This window comes from Carcharhinus amblyrhynchos, unplaced genomic scaffold (assembly GCF_965287045.1).
Source record: "Carcharhinus amblyrhynchos unplaced genomic scaffold, sCarAmb.v2.hapA scaffold_61, whole genome shotgun sequence".
Taxonomy (NCBI): Eukaryota; Metazoa; Chordata; class Chondrichthyes; order Carcharhiniformes; family Carcharhinidae; genus Carcharhinus; species Carcharhinus amblyrhynchos.
The window spans coordinates 108450-123620 of record NW_027649801.1 but is presented as its reverse complement, the minus strand read 5'-3'; the positions used below and the strand labels follow the sequence as shown (position 1 = coordinate 123620).

Genomic DNA, 15171 nt, shown 5'->3' with positions numbered 1-15171 from the left:
GATTCTATCTGGTCCTAGGTAGGATGTGTTTTCTATAGTATGAAGCGTGCATAATCTTTCTTTTCGTACAGCCTACAAAACTGCTTAAGGTTAGTGTTGAAGTATTAAGAAACAGACCATTTATGGCAATTGGAGTATTTCAGGCCATAATACGCTGGTTCACGTGCTGTTTGTGTGCTATGCTGTTTACTTTGCAATTATTTTGTAGTGTACATGCACTATAAAGAACAAATAAGTTCAGCTTAGAGTAACATCTAGTGTAAGTATGGAACACAATAGCCTATGATTACAAATTTTATTAATTCTATAATAGATTTTCATTTTTAAAGGGTCTTAGATAATGCACAGCATTGCTTGCAAGCTGCTTAAAAACATTTTTTTCAGCAGGCTTTAAAGTTCAACCTGCTAACCTGGCTTTTGTGTCCAAGCCTGCAAAAACATTCAGATTAAAAGGGTTTATTGTTTTCAACTGAATACATTGAAATTGTCAGTGTGTTACTATCGTGATGACTTCTGCTAAATAGAAATATTAAAGTTTTTGATAACTACATTTATAGTTGCAAATTTACTTTTTCTTTGATGAGAAGCATGTGAGCGTAGTTGAGAAAAACACTGCGACACAAGTTTAACAATAAATAAACCATGCTTCGTATCTAAGCTCAGATTTTTCAAATAACAGATACTTTTAGAAACCCTTAAGCAGTTTTCTCCTGCTATAGCAGATACTAATGGTTCTGAGCAAATTTAACCTATTTGTGAAATTGTTTCTGTCATGCTTATTTTGTTCCTCCTTAATTGCCCTAAAGCCTCTAGTTGCTGGACTTTAGCTGCCTCCTGCATGGAATATTGCATGCAAGTAGTTGGCTATGATGTATATCCTTCCCTCCTGTACCAGTAGGGTGTGGCATGACTGAAGTAGAGCAGGGCTTGAATCTAATAGCAAACTGTAAGACCTTTGTTTGGAATAATTTTAAGAGACTCTACTTTCATTCTAACTTACTGGCATGCTGTTTTTCTCCTAAAGACAGCTGTTTGAAAGCTTTTGAAGAGAGGCTAAAGATTACTAACAAAGGTTGGAGTAATCACCCATTTCAGTATTTACCTTTTAAAATGTTTCATTTTACAACTATTTGATCAAATAAATTATCCAGCTATATTGGAGAATATTGTACTAAATCTTGATAAATTTAAGAACGCTTCCGTACACTCATTAACATCTGTTTGCAATAGACTTTCCATAAAGGTTGGCATATTACCCGTACCATGTAAGAATGCTAAAATTCTATAGAAATTTCATGAGAAATTTAAAATTCCATGAGAAAATAAACTTGCAGCTTTTTGCTAAAGTGGCAGTTTATTGCACAAAACCTTTAATAATGCAATGGCTGCCCACCTGGAATTTCATATGCATTATTAAAAGAGAATTGTGAAATGAATTCTGATGGAACAGCAGTGGGTCACTTATGGATATCTGGGTTTAGGAGCTTAAATTTTGATTAAATCAGGGAACATTCACTAACTGGGATTTAAAAAAAATATTTTAAGGACTGATGACTTGAGATCAATAACCTTTAGAGGTTAAGAATGACTTCTGATAAAATGCTATTGACGGTAAAAATTTATTCTGGTGACTGCTTCAATTAAAACCAACTTTTGATCTTTATACTTTGTTTCACATCAGCTGTTTGCATTCAAAATCAGTTTAAAAATATAACCACAAATGTAAAACCTACAGGTGAAGAACTTAATGTTGAAAATCATGCCCTTCATTAGTGTGTATATTTCCTTTGTGCATTTCACTGTAACTAGCTAAAGCTCATTCTCTAAACCAATCCTTGAAAGCAATTTAAAAGTTAAAATTATTTGGGGGTTTCAGATTATTTTTTCTGAGCAGTCAGTTGAAGAAGATGAATGTAGAATTTAAAGTGCTGAAGAATAAAACAGCTGTATAGTTTTGCATGATTTGATGACGACCCCCCCGCTTTCTCGTCTTACTTTTCTGCAACCATGTATTACGTGTAATAATGGTGATAAAGAAACTGGCGTATATCTTTGGTTACTAAACTTCATTTGCAAATCAGATGTGGTACATCTCCGGGCCGTTCTTAAGCAATATTTCAAGTAAACTTCACCCTAAACAAGTTTTAATTAGTTGATTTTGGCCTCTGATCTTAAATTGTACGTGACTTGTACATATCTTTAAAGGCAAATTAATGTAATCCTAGGTAATTAGTCACTTAGTGATCTTTCTTTTCTAAAAATTCATTCTGACCAAAATTCATCTCCTCAAATCTAACAAGAAAATGCCTTTTAATTCCAAACCCAGAGATGTTGGTTAGCTAAGAGTATTACATTTATCAGTGATGTTGTAGCTCACTTTATTCATTCCGTGATGCATTGAGTAAGATTTCCAGCTAGAATTTTAAAATTACAGCAAATTATGCGATTACAGTTTTTCAAATGCTCGTGTGCTTTTTTTCAAAAGAGCTATTGGTGAGTTCACATGTATGAACATTCTGTTTGGTCTGTCTTGTCCATCTATAACCAGAAGTTTGGCGTGGTCACAACAGTGATGGCTGTATCATAGCCCTGATTGGTTTGCTATCATTTTATACGTAAGATTTCTCAAGACTAAGTAATCTTTTAAAATTAATCATTTTTACTGTCATGTCATTTTTTTAAAAAAAACAAAAGAAAGGTTTTTTTCATTTTTGACTGTTCTAATGTGGTGGTCTCTCTCAATATAGTATTAGTTGTGGTATTTTTGTTTTGACTGTGTTAAAATTATTTCTGGTGAAAAGGTGCTGTAATTTTTTTGTCAGAAGAATGGTTATGAGTGAGTATTCATTCTTCCATATCCATCCCAATTCCTGTCCTTTTTTTTTTAGGAATGACGAACATCCGAAGCTTTATTTTGTTATTTTCTACATAAATTCTAAATGCATTATTTCTGAGAGAAATAAAAAAAAGTCCATGACATTCACGGACTTGAAGCGGCTCATGCTTATTCTCTCTGCACATTGTTTATATGCTTAGTGGGTTCTGATCAACTGGTCAAAGCTTCAGTATAAGTACATTGAAACATAAAAAATTAATTGTTACTCGTGTCGGCTGCAAGTTATGATCAACTAGTCAGACCCACTCATCTACAGAAAAAAAGTATGCATGGAGGATAGGATTCAGCCTTTTTTTTTAAGAAAAAGATCATTAAGTGCTTAAAATTTGCTTGTGGTGGTTTTGTTGTGGGGTGGTTTGAAAACGTACTTTTAGAAGTGATTAGCAATGCTAGTAATCACTTAATTAACCATGGGAATACTGTAAAATCTGGGCTGTTAATTCTAGTGTTCATGTCCGTAAAAGGTTCTAAAGATAAATTAGTATTATTGTTTCCAGTACAGAACTTTGGTGATGCCCACTCATATTGCACATTAAAAAAACTCCTTCACCAAGCTTCTGGACTACCGATATCACACCACCACCCCCTCCTTTCCTTCTACTGGTCATTTTATGCTTTAATTTTGCTTTTGTGTAAATGTTGCAGAGCAGTGAATCAATGATGTATAAGCACATTCAACCCTTTCTTAATAACCCTTGGTTTTAGTCCATTAGGTTTCTCTTGGTTCTCCAAGTTAAAGTTGCCTTAAGCAGAATGAGTTTTGTCCCTCTTGGTTCTGCTGCACACAAATCCACAACTCAAAACCACATTTGATTCTTCAGCATAGAAGCTACAAGGATAGCTAGTATGAGCAGTTGTGATATCATTATACATAAGGTGTTATAGCTCTAAGATTAAATGACTAGAGCAGGAAGAAATGTTATACTCATTTAATTACACTTCTGGATGTACATAACCCATTTCCCAACATTGACATCTTTCAACAATTGGAACACAATTTCTTTTACATTATTCCTAGTAGTTATTACTAAAAGTTCCTGCCCTGCCCCTGGGTCAAAATCCTGGAACTCTCCCTAACAGCACTGTAGGTGTACCTACACCACACAGACTGCAACAATTTGAAAAATTGGCTCATCCCCATCTTCTCAAAGGCAATTGCGAATGGGCAGTAAATGCTAGCGAGGTCAACGATGCTTGCAATAAATTGTTGGCACATCTTTATTGGCTAACCACTACTTTTAAGCATGTTGAAACGTAACCCCCTGCTAACAGCGTAGCAAAATGTATGGTTTGTGACATTAATCTCGATAAGAGATAGGGAGAATTCTTAATTGCAATTATATGAACATTGCTTTATATAATTATGTATTCCACTGAATTGAATCCTAATGCCTGGATGATTTTGGCAATCATTTGTCTGGATTAATTTGACAATCATACTAGGCAAATGTTTCCTCAATTGGATAAAACTTTTTAAAGTCATAATTTCTAGTCAGTGCCAGAGATTTGAGTCTTTTAGTGAGAGGCAACTATATTTATGGACAAGTACAATTGGCAAGACTTGTGCGTAGTCTTTCACTGTTCCCCACATATCAAAATAATTGTTTACCAGCATTGGTTCAATGCTCTTGCTGCAATCCATGTTTATGCACTGAATGTTTTTAGTAAATGCATGATTTATTTCAACCTACAGTTTCACTTTGTTTTATTATTATAAAAACTGACCTGGACACTGACCACTTGGTATTCTTGATGTTTATAGTGGACAAAAGAATCTGCTGGTCCAATTCCCAACCAGTTTGTGCCACTAAACACTGACCCACGTGAGTTCAAAGAGATGAGGAATAAGGTAGGACAAGAATGGCTCGTGTTTTTCTGAAACTAAGTGCTATGTTGCTGCTTTTTTTAAAAATGTTACTGAAGGAAATATTATTGAATTTGAGCATTGCCACATAATCAAAAGGAAGTTTTAATTTAGGAAATTCTCCTTAGCATTAGAAAGGTAGCATAGTAACTGGTCTATCCACTATGTTTCAATTTGCTCTCTGTGTGGGCCCTGTTAATCAGTTGTCTCAAGTTTTTGTAAACTGAAAGAATCTAAGAGCTTTTCTTAAACTGACAGGATAACATAGAAAAGGAAAAGGTGGAAGAACATCTACTTGACAGACTACTTTTACACCCTTGCCTAACAAACATCTGCTAGGAACCTTGTAATGACTGAAGCATGTGTAAGGGCTCTCCTCTATGGTATCTGCAAGGAAATGCTGTCTGTGGTTTTGCATAAAATAGGCAATTGAGGAATTCCCCAGGTCATGTGTGTCCATCTCCCTAGAAGGGGAAGTATGGGACATTGGCTTAGTGCTTTCACACTCATGTTCTTCTCTGCTATGCAGTTAGAATGCCTGGATAATGTTGCAATGGCCATGGTGCTCACTATTTTTTCAAAATTCAAATTTTGCCAAGAAATAATCAAATGGATTCACATTTCTTCTAGGAACCTCAACATGCTCTAGGGTGTGGCATTAAAAAGGGCAGAAATTGTCTAATGTACAGATCAGAAAACAACCTGATTTAACCAATACCAGTCACTTTCCCCTCACGTAAGGGAAATCATATACCTTAAGAATGGGAATAGGCCATTTGCCTGTCAACTCTATCTACTCTTAATTCCATGCCCAACAGCGAAAACACTTTCAAAGAACTTCATTACCTGCAAAGTGCTTTGAGACGTTCTGTGGTCCTGAAAGGCACTATATGAATGCACATTTTGTTCCTATATACAACATTTGATCTGTCACCTAATCAATATTTTTGAACATTTTAATTGTTTTCATAATATAAAATGTTCAGATTCACATTATGCCTTTTGGGGGGATTGTCTCCATGCACTTCCACCATTAATGAACAAAGAACAGAAACAGGCCCTTTGGCTCACCAAACCTGTGCTGATCATGTTGTCCTATCTAGACCAACCCCCTGTATCCCTCTAGTCTCTGCCTGTTCATGTGTCTATAAATGTTGCTAATGTGTCTGCCTCAACCACCTCAATTGGCAGTGCTTTCCAGGCCCCCACCACCCTCTGTGTAAAAAGCTTCCTCCACACATCTCTACTGAACCTTTTCCCTCCTTGAACTTGAACTCATTGTTTCTGCCCTGGGACAAAGCTACCAACTGTTCACCTTATCTGTGCCCCTCATAATTTTATAAGCTTCCACCAGGTCATTCCCTCTCCTCTTCTCTCTCCCTCCCCCATCTTTCCAGGGAGAACAATACAGCCCAGGAAATAGGCCCTTCGGCCCTCCAATCCCAGTTTATTCTGTCCTTTCTTAGCTAATACCGTCCATACCAGGCAACAGCCTGGTAAACCTTTTCTGTACTCCTTCCAAAGCCTCCACATCCTCCTTTTTATACCTGTGGCTCTGTCTCTCTCTCCTGTTCTCATCATTGCTCCTTTCCCCAAAATACATATTGCACCTTTTTCTATTGCCATTTTATACATTGTGTGTCTTGTCCTTCTGTAATCTTAAGTGCTTGGCTCCGTATTGAAGCTGAAAGGTCCAAACAATTTAAAATCAATAGTTCAAAATATCATGCAATTACTTGATTTGTTTATTGTATTATGGTAGACTAGGTAGTTAGGCAATTCTCCAAGCTGTTCAGTAAATTAACTTTTGTTTGAACATTCTGCATCACCTGCTGTTAATCCAGTGATGCATTCTTGATTGGATGAGTATCAGTTTTAGTTCCTTGATTTCATGCCAGTATTGCATCAAGATGTAATGTGTTTTTGGATTTTTAACCACCAACAGTGGCAAATTTCAGTCCATAGGCCCCTATGATTGGCTTCATTTTTGGGGTCCCCCAGTTCAAGGATCTGAATGCTGAAGCCCAGCCCACATGCGCACACTCACTTCCTCTCCACTCTTCGCACATTTTCTCTTCTTTCTCACCCTTGCTCACGCACTTCCTCCCTTACCCTTCACGCACACATTCTCGCTATCTCTCCGTGCCTCGGATACACTGTCTGTACCCTATATTTTCGCTTTGCCCCAACCCTTGTGCATAATGATGGGCCACACAACCAAGATTGTAGTGGAAAGTTCTGAGGTGCAGGAGCTCTAAGAAAATGTGTTAGCCATTCTTGTTCCCATGCTCCTATCTGGATGTTAAGTAATGGGCCTTGGCACATGTGTGCAAATATTCATGCATCAAGCTCACTCTTCAGTCAATTCAAGCCAGTCCAGATCTCAAAAGAACTATTAGTCAGCTAAATTAATGACTCTCATAGTACCTGTCTGATTTTCTTCAGCATTCGAGGTTAACTGTTATCAGGTCCAGCAATCTGATCAATCTTCAGTGCCTCAAACCAAGCTAAGGCCATTTATGCGTTTACGTTCAAGGAATCAATGTTTAAAGCACTTATACTTTCAGTGAAGAGAGCTTGTCGGTAAGAAGGATTTTAATCTTTCTTTCTTTCAAAGTTTTTTTCTAAAGCTGGGAGCGTAAAACTGGAAGTAGGCCCCAGTGAGACATGGGAAGTTTTTTTTTTGCCCTATAAATTTTGAGCGGGGAGGAAACCCAAGACTCTACACATCTAGAGTCTCCTACCCTTTTCTCTCACTATCTCTGTCTCTGTCTCTCCTCTTCCCCCCACCCCTCAACCTTAAAAAAAAGACTTGGAGTGAGAGCAGATAAGCTTTCTTCTTTCCTTAGCTTATTCCTCTAACCTAAGGGGGTGAAGCAGTATCAGGTAGGATCTTTCTTTATTTTTATCTAGAGGGAATGGCAGGAAAGGCAGTGCAATGTTCCTCCTGCAGAATGTTTGAGGCGAGGGATGCTGTCAGTGTCCCTGCTGATTTCACCTGTGGGAAGTACACTCATCTCCAGCTCCTCAAAAACCACATTAGGGTACTTGAGCTGGATGAACTTTGGATCATTCGGGAGGCAGAGGTGATCATAGATAAAAGTTTCAGGGATTTGGATACTCCAAAGAGTGAAAATAGATGGGTGACTGTGAGAGGGGCTGGGAGGAAGCAGCCAGTGCAGGGATCCCCTGTGGTCGTTCCCCTCAGCAACAAGTATACCGTGTTGGATACTGTTGAGGGGGACGACCTACCAGTGGCAAGCCAGGGTGACCGGATCTCCAGCACTGAGTCCGTCCCTGTGCCTCAGAAGGGGAAGGGGGAGAGCAATAATAATTGGGGGCGCGATGGTTAAAGGGACAGATAGATAGGAGATTCTGCGGCAGCAAAAGAGACTCATGGATGGTATGTTGCCTCCCAGGTGCAAGGGTCCATGCTTCTCAGACCGTGTTTTCAAGATCCTTAAGGGGGAGGGGGATCAGTCATTGTTAGTGCACATCGATACTAACAACATAGGTAGGAAAGGGGTGGGGATTTAAAACAGGAATTTAGAGAGCTAAAATGGAAGCCAAGAGCCAGGACAAAACATGTTGTCATTCTGGTTTGTTGCCGGTGCCATGTGCTAGTGAGTTGAGGAACAGAGAGAGAGTGCAGATTAACATGTGGCTGCAGGGATGGCGTAGGAGAGAGGGTTTCATTTACTTGGATAATTGGAGCACATTATGGGGAAGGTGGGACCTGTACAAACAGGACGGTTTGCACCTGAACTAGAGGGGCACTAATATCCTGGGAGGGAAATTTGCTATGGCTCTTTTGGGGGGCGGGGGGGGTGTGGTTTAAACTAATCTGTCAGGGGGGTGGGAAAATGAGCTGTAGTCCAAAAGCCAGTGTTGAGGGTCATGAGGTAATGAGTGCAGAAGGTATCAAGGTCGCAGGAGTGTACAGGCAGACAGGGTGGCGGGTTGAAATGTATCTACTTCAATTAAAGGAGCATCAGGAATAAAGTAGGTGAACTTGGAGTGTGGATTGGTACTTGGGACTATGATGTTGTGGCCATTACGGAGGCATGGTTAGAACAGGGACAGGAATGGTTGTTAGCAGTTCCGGGGTATAGATGTCTCAGTAAGAGTAGGGAAGGCGGTAGAAGAGGTGGAGGAGTAGCATTGTTAATCAAGGATCGTTTAACGGCTGCTGAAAGGCATTGAGGGCGATCTGCCTACTGAGGTAATATGGGCCGAAGTTAGAAATAGGAAAGGATCGGTCACGTTGTTAGGAGTTTTCTATAGGCCCCCAAATAGTGATAAATGTGGAGGAGGAAATGGCAAAGCAGATTATGGATAGGTGTGGAGGTCACAGGGCAGTTATCATGGGTGACTTTAACTTTCCAAATATTGAGTGGAACCTTTTATAGGTCAAATAGTTCGGATGGACACTTTTTGTACAGTGTGTGCAGGAGGGTTTCCTGACACAGGTGGATAAGCCAACAAGAGATGGGCTGACATTGGAATTGTTACTGGATAATGAACCTGGCCAAGTGTTAGATTTGTTTGTGGGAGAGCACTTTAGAGATGGTGACCACAATTCGGTGTCCTTCGTTATTGCAATGGAGAGGGATAGGTTTACATGGTAGGGCAAGATTTATAGTTGAGGCAGGGGTAATTATGATGCAATTGGGCAAGAATTAGGGAGCATAAGATGGGAACAGAAACTGTCAGGTATGAGCACAAATGAAAAGTGGAGCTTTTTCGAGGAACAAATACTGCGTGTCCTTGATAGGTATGTTCCTGACAGGCAGGGAAGAAATGGCTGAGTGAGGGAGCCATGGTTCACAAAGGAGGTTGAATGTCTTCTCAAGAGGAAAAAGGAAGTGTATGTAAGAATGAGAAAACAAGGTTCAGTTGGGTCGCTTGAGGTAGCTAAGAATGAGCTTAAAAAAAGGGCTTAGGAGAGCTAGGAGGGGGCATGAGAAGTCCTTGGCGGGTCAGATAAAGGAAAACCCCAAGGTTTTTTACTCTTATGTGAGAAATAAAAGAATGACCAGGGTGAGGTTAGGGCCAGTCAAGGATAGTAGTGGGAGCTTGTGCATGGAGTCAGAGAGATAGGTGATGCATTGAACGAATACTTCAGTGCTCATTAAGGAGAGGGGCCTTGTTTTTGAGGATGTGTGTGTGTGATACAGGTTGATAGGATCGAGGAGTAAGATGTTCTGGGAGAAGACGTATTAGCAATCTTGAAAAACCGGAGGGTGGATAAGTCCTCTGGGCCAGATGGGATACCTCCTAGGATACTTTGGGAGACAAGGGATGAGATTGTGGAGCCTTTGGCTTTGATCTTTGGGTCCTCGTGTCCATGGGGATTGTGCCAGAGGACTGGAGAGTGGCAAATATTGTGCCTCCCTTCAAGAAAGGAAATAGGAATGACCTTGGTAATTATAGGCCAGTTAGCCTTACTTTGGTCAGTAATTTAGTGGAAAGGATCCTAAGAGATAGGATTTATGACCATTTGGAAATATGCAGTTTAATCAGGGATAGTCAGCACGGTTTCGTGAGGGGTGAGTCCTGCCTCTCAAATTTGATTGAATTCTTTGAGGAGGTAACTAAGTGTGTAGACGAAGGCCGAGCAGTTGATGTCATATACATGGATTTTAGTAAGGCGTTTGATAAGGTTCCCTGTGATAGGCTCATGAAGAAAGTAAGGAGGTGTGGGATAGAAGGAAATTTGGCTGACTGGATAAGTAACTGGCTATCTCATAGAAGACAGAGGGTGGTGGTAGAGGGAAAATTTTCAGACTGGAGGCCAGTTACCAGCTGTGTACCACAGGGATCAGTGCTGGGTCTTCTGCTATTTGTGATTTTTATCAATAACTTGGAAGAGGGGGCTGAAGGGTGGGTTAGTAAATTTGCTGATGACACCAAGATTGGTGGAATATTGGATGAAGTGGAGGGCTTTTGTGGCTGCAAAGAGACATGGATAGGATGCAGAGCTGGGCAGAAAAGTGGCAGATGGAGTTTAACCCTGATAAGTATGAGGTGGTTCATTTTGGTAGGATAAACTCGAATGCAGGTTACAGGGTCAACGGCAAGGTTCTGAGGAATGTGGAGGAACATAGAGATCTTGGGGTTCATATCCACAGATCTCTGAATGTTGCCACTCAAGTGGGTAGAGCCGTGAAGAAGGCTTATAGTGTGTTAGTATTTATTAACAGGGTGTTTGAGTTTAAGAGCCGAGGGGTTACGCTGCAACTATGCTGGACGTTGGTGAGACCACATTTGGAATATTGTATGCAGTTTTAGTCACCTCACTATAAGAAGGATGTGGAAGCATTGGAGAGAATGCAGAGGAGATTTATGAGGATGCTGCCTGGTTTGGAGGGTAGGTCTTGTAAGGAAAGGTTGAGGGAGCTGGGGTTTTTCTCTGTAGAATGGAGGAGGATGAGAGGTGACTTAGAGCTTTATAAGATGATGAGGGGGATAGATAGAGTGGACGTTCTGAGACCATTTCCTCGGGTGGATGTCGCTGATGCTAGGGGGCATAACTATATGGTGGAAGACACAGGAGGGATGTCCAAGGTAGATTCTTCACACAGAGGGTGGTTGGGGTGTGGAATGCTCTGCCTGCTGTGACAGTGGAGTCGGACATTATAGGAACTTTCAAGCGATTATTAGATAGGCATGTGGAGCACATCAGAATGATAGGGAGTGGGACAGCTTGATCTTGGGTTTGGACATAGCTTCGCACAACGTTGAGGGCCGAAGGGCTTGTACTGTTCTATGTTCTATTATGTCATCTTCAATAGTGAAAGTAGATGCAGAACAGATATATTTACTTTTAATCCATATCCTCCTCCTCAATCCTAACCAACATACTAAATCTTTCAAAGGATCTCTGTGGCTTTTCTGGCACTGACTGAACTTGAAAAGCTTTACCATGGGAATGCTATCTGGCCAGCTGTTTTTTCCCAAAGTATTTTTGGCATTTAATTGTGGCTTTAGTTAACTTAGCTGTATCTGATACCTATGCAAACAATCTTGCCAATGTTTTATACTTCAATGAAACATTTATTTTTGAGGCTACTTTCTGACTATTTATGTAAATAACTTTATTTTCCTTTTCTGCAACTTATTTCCATCAACCAGCGCACTCCAATCTCAATTTTTGAAACCTTTGTATCTTAATATTGAACCCATTCTTACAGCAGCTATCAGGTTGTCTGCACAATAATTTTCTCAACTAAATAAAATATGATACAATGAATATTGATATGAATTGAGAGATTATTAGGACTTGGAATTTTTCCACAATAAAAATAGGCACTCCGCCCCATATTTCAAATCTACTTATTAAAAAGGAAAGTTTTTGTTTAGTTGTTCAGGGGATGTGAGCATCACTGGCTGAGCCAACATTAACCATCTTTAATTGCCCTTGAACTGAGTGGACATTTTGAGAGTCAGTTGCACTGCTGGGGGTCGGGAGTCACATGAGCTGGACTGAGTGAAAATGACAGATTTGCTTCCTTAAAGTACATTAGTGAACTTTTGATTTATATTTTTTGAATACAGATTTCACCATCTGCTGTGGTGGGATTTGAACCCAGATCATTGCCAGATTACTAGTGACCATACCACTACTGCACCAAATAGAACAAAGCTCTTTTTGAGAGTTGTGCTATGACAGTGATGGCTCAAATAACTTCCATCTGTGCTGTGCAATTCTACGGTTCCCACACGGAAATTGAATATCATTTCAGGAGTTCTGCTACTGATGAAATCCATTACTTCCCAATATGTTGAGTAAGGAAGGAAATTCTTGCCTGCACCATCAGCTATCTTTTCCCTGCCATGTTATCTACTGAATAAAGTAACACATCCTAAAATCTGACCAATTATCATTGTTTCATAATATACATAGTTAATATTAAGTTTTATGGTTGTGCTTCAAACAAAATAAATTATTGATTGAACCTCTGGGGTCTGAAGAAACATGTATATTCTTAGAGAATTTGACTCCATACAACCAAAGTCTTGATACTTATATTAGGTTGGTAAGTTCACAGTCCTGGTGCTAATATTTTAGAGGCCGCTGCCTTAATTCGTTCCTGCTTACAATAACACAAAGGAAGAAAGGACATTAATCAAAAAGCAGAATACATTGTTCTTTCTGAGGGAATGCAACTTTAAGTGCACTAACTTGGCTTTGCCACAGTACGAGAGTGAGGGCTTCATAGAATCACTAGAGTGCAGAAGACGACCATTTGGCCCATTAATTTTGCACTGGTTCTCTGACAGACCACCTTAGCCAAGCTCTTTCTCTCATATATTTAGCGTGGCTAATCAATCTAACATACACATCTTTGGACACTAAGCAGCAATTTAGCATGCCCAGTCCACCTAATCTGCTCATCTCATGTGGGAGCAGTCTGAAGCACCAGGAGGCGACCCACAAAGACATGGGGAGAACGTGCAGACGACTCAGTCAGTTACCCAAGACTGGAATTAAGCACAGGTATTTGGTGCTGTGAGACAGCCGTGTCATACCTGCAGAATGTGCTTCCCTCTCCTGGTGCATTCCTGTACTATATCCTTCTGCTGAGGCAACTACCTTTTGAACATTTGAACCCATCTATTGACTTTGTCTATGCTTCCCGTTGCCTCAGAAAAGCAGCCTGCATAATCAAGGACCCCACACACCCCAGACATACTCCCTTTCACCTTCTTCCACCGGGAAAAAGATACAAAAATCTGAGGTCACGTACCAACCGACTCGAGAACAGCTTCTTCCCTGCTGCCATCAGATTTTTGAATGGACATACCTTATATTAAGTTGGTCTTTCACTACACCCTAGCTATGACCGTAACACACTATTCTGCACTGTCTCCTTTCCTTTCCTGTGAACAGTATACTTTGTCGGTATAGCACGCAAAAAATAATGATTTTCACTCTATACTAATACATATGTCAACAATAAATCAAACTTGCAGTAGCCAACTGCATCACAAGAATGGATGGAGTCCGCTGTCAGGATTGCTTCATGCCGGAAGGCACCTGGATATAGATGATCTTGCACACACTTAGATGCGCATTCTCTCAATCTCTCACAATCAGCGTTTTCCTATTGGGATATGGAGGTGGATGTAGGTAGGGAGTGAGATGGGGTGAATTTGGGCGATATATATGTGCAGTGAGGGTGATGGATGGGAAAGGATGAGGGAGAAAATAATGGGTGGGGTGGAGATGGGGGTAGGGTATGGGTAGTGAGAAAGGGGAAGGTGAGGGTGTGGAGTGGGGAAGATGAAGGAGGATGAGCTAAAGATTGGGGTGAAGGAAAGGAATGACGTAGAGGAAGTTAACGGCTGCAATTCTGGTGTGTTTCACTGTGAACACCACCCCCAGCTATCATCTCTTGATTTACTTCCTAATTCAGTTTTAAGTTACACAGAAGATAGGAGCAGGAGAAGGCCATTTGGCCCTTTGAGCCTGCTCCACCATTCACTAAAATCATGGTTGATCATCCAACCCAATAGCCTAATCCTACTTTTTCCCCATAACCTTTGATCCCATTTTGCCAAGTGCTATATCCAGTCGCCCCCTGAACGCGCTGTGTTTTGACATCAACTGTTTCCTGCGGTAATGAATTCCATAGGGTCACCGCTCCTTGGGTAAAGAAATGTCTCCTCACCTCCGTCCTAAATAGTCGACCCTGAATCCTCAAATTGTGACCTGTGGTTCTGGACTCCCCCACCAACGGGAACATCTTCCCTGCATCTATCCTGTCTAGACCTGTTAGAATTTTATAAGTCTTTATGAGATCCCCCTCATTCATCTGAACTCCAGCAAAAACAATCCTAACCTAGTCAATCTCTCCTCACCATCCTTCGCTGCACTCCCTCGAGAGCAAGAACATCCTTCCTCAGAAAAGGAGACCAAAACTGCACACAATACTCTAGGTGTGGCCTCACCAAGGCCCTGTATAGTTGTAACAACACATCCCTGCTCCTGTACTCAACCTCTCACAATGAAGGCCAACATGCCATTTGCCACCTTTACTGCCTGCTGCACTTGCATGCTTACCTTCAGTGATTGGCCTACAAGGACACCCAGGTCCCACTGCACACTCCCCTCTTCCAATTTACAGCCATTCAGATAGTAATCTGCTGCCTTATCTAAATTATACTGCATCTGCCATTGATTTGCTCATTCAGCCAACCTGTCAAAATCATGTTGAAAGACCTGTGCATCCCCTCCCACCCAACTTGGTATCATCTGCAAACTTTGAGATGTTATATTTTGTTCCCTCATCTAAATCATTGATACATATATATATATTGTGAATAGCACCAATCCCTGTGGCACCCCACTAGTTACTGCCTGCCAATTTGAAAAGCACCCATTAATTCCTACTTTGTTTCCTCTGCC

At 40.6% G+C, this 15171-nt stretch overlaps 1 protein-coding gene across 3 annotated transcripts in view; it reads left to right on the top strand.

Moving 5' to 3' along the window:
- add1 (adducin 1 (alpha)) overlaps positions 1–15171 on the top strand; it is a 189609-nt gene that overhangs the window by 103433 nt on the left and 71005 nt on the right. For all 3 annotated transcript variants that reach the window (XM_080182512.1, XM_080182514.1, XM_080182513.1), the window contains one exon: positions 4659–4745. In XM_080182512.1, coding sequence (XP_080038638.1) covers positions 4659–4745 — 87 coding nt within the window. The remainder of the gene's footprint in view (positions 1–4658; positions 4746–15171) is intronic.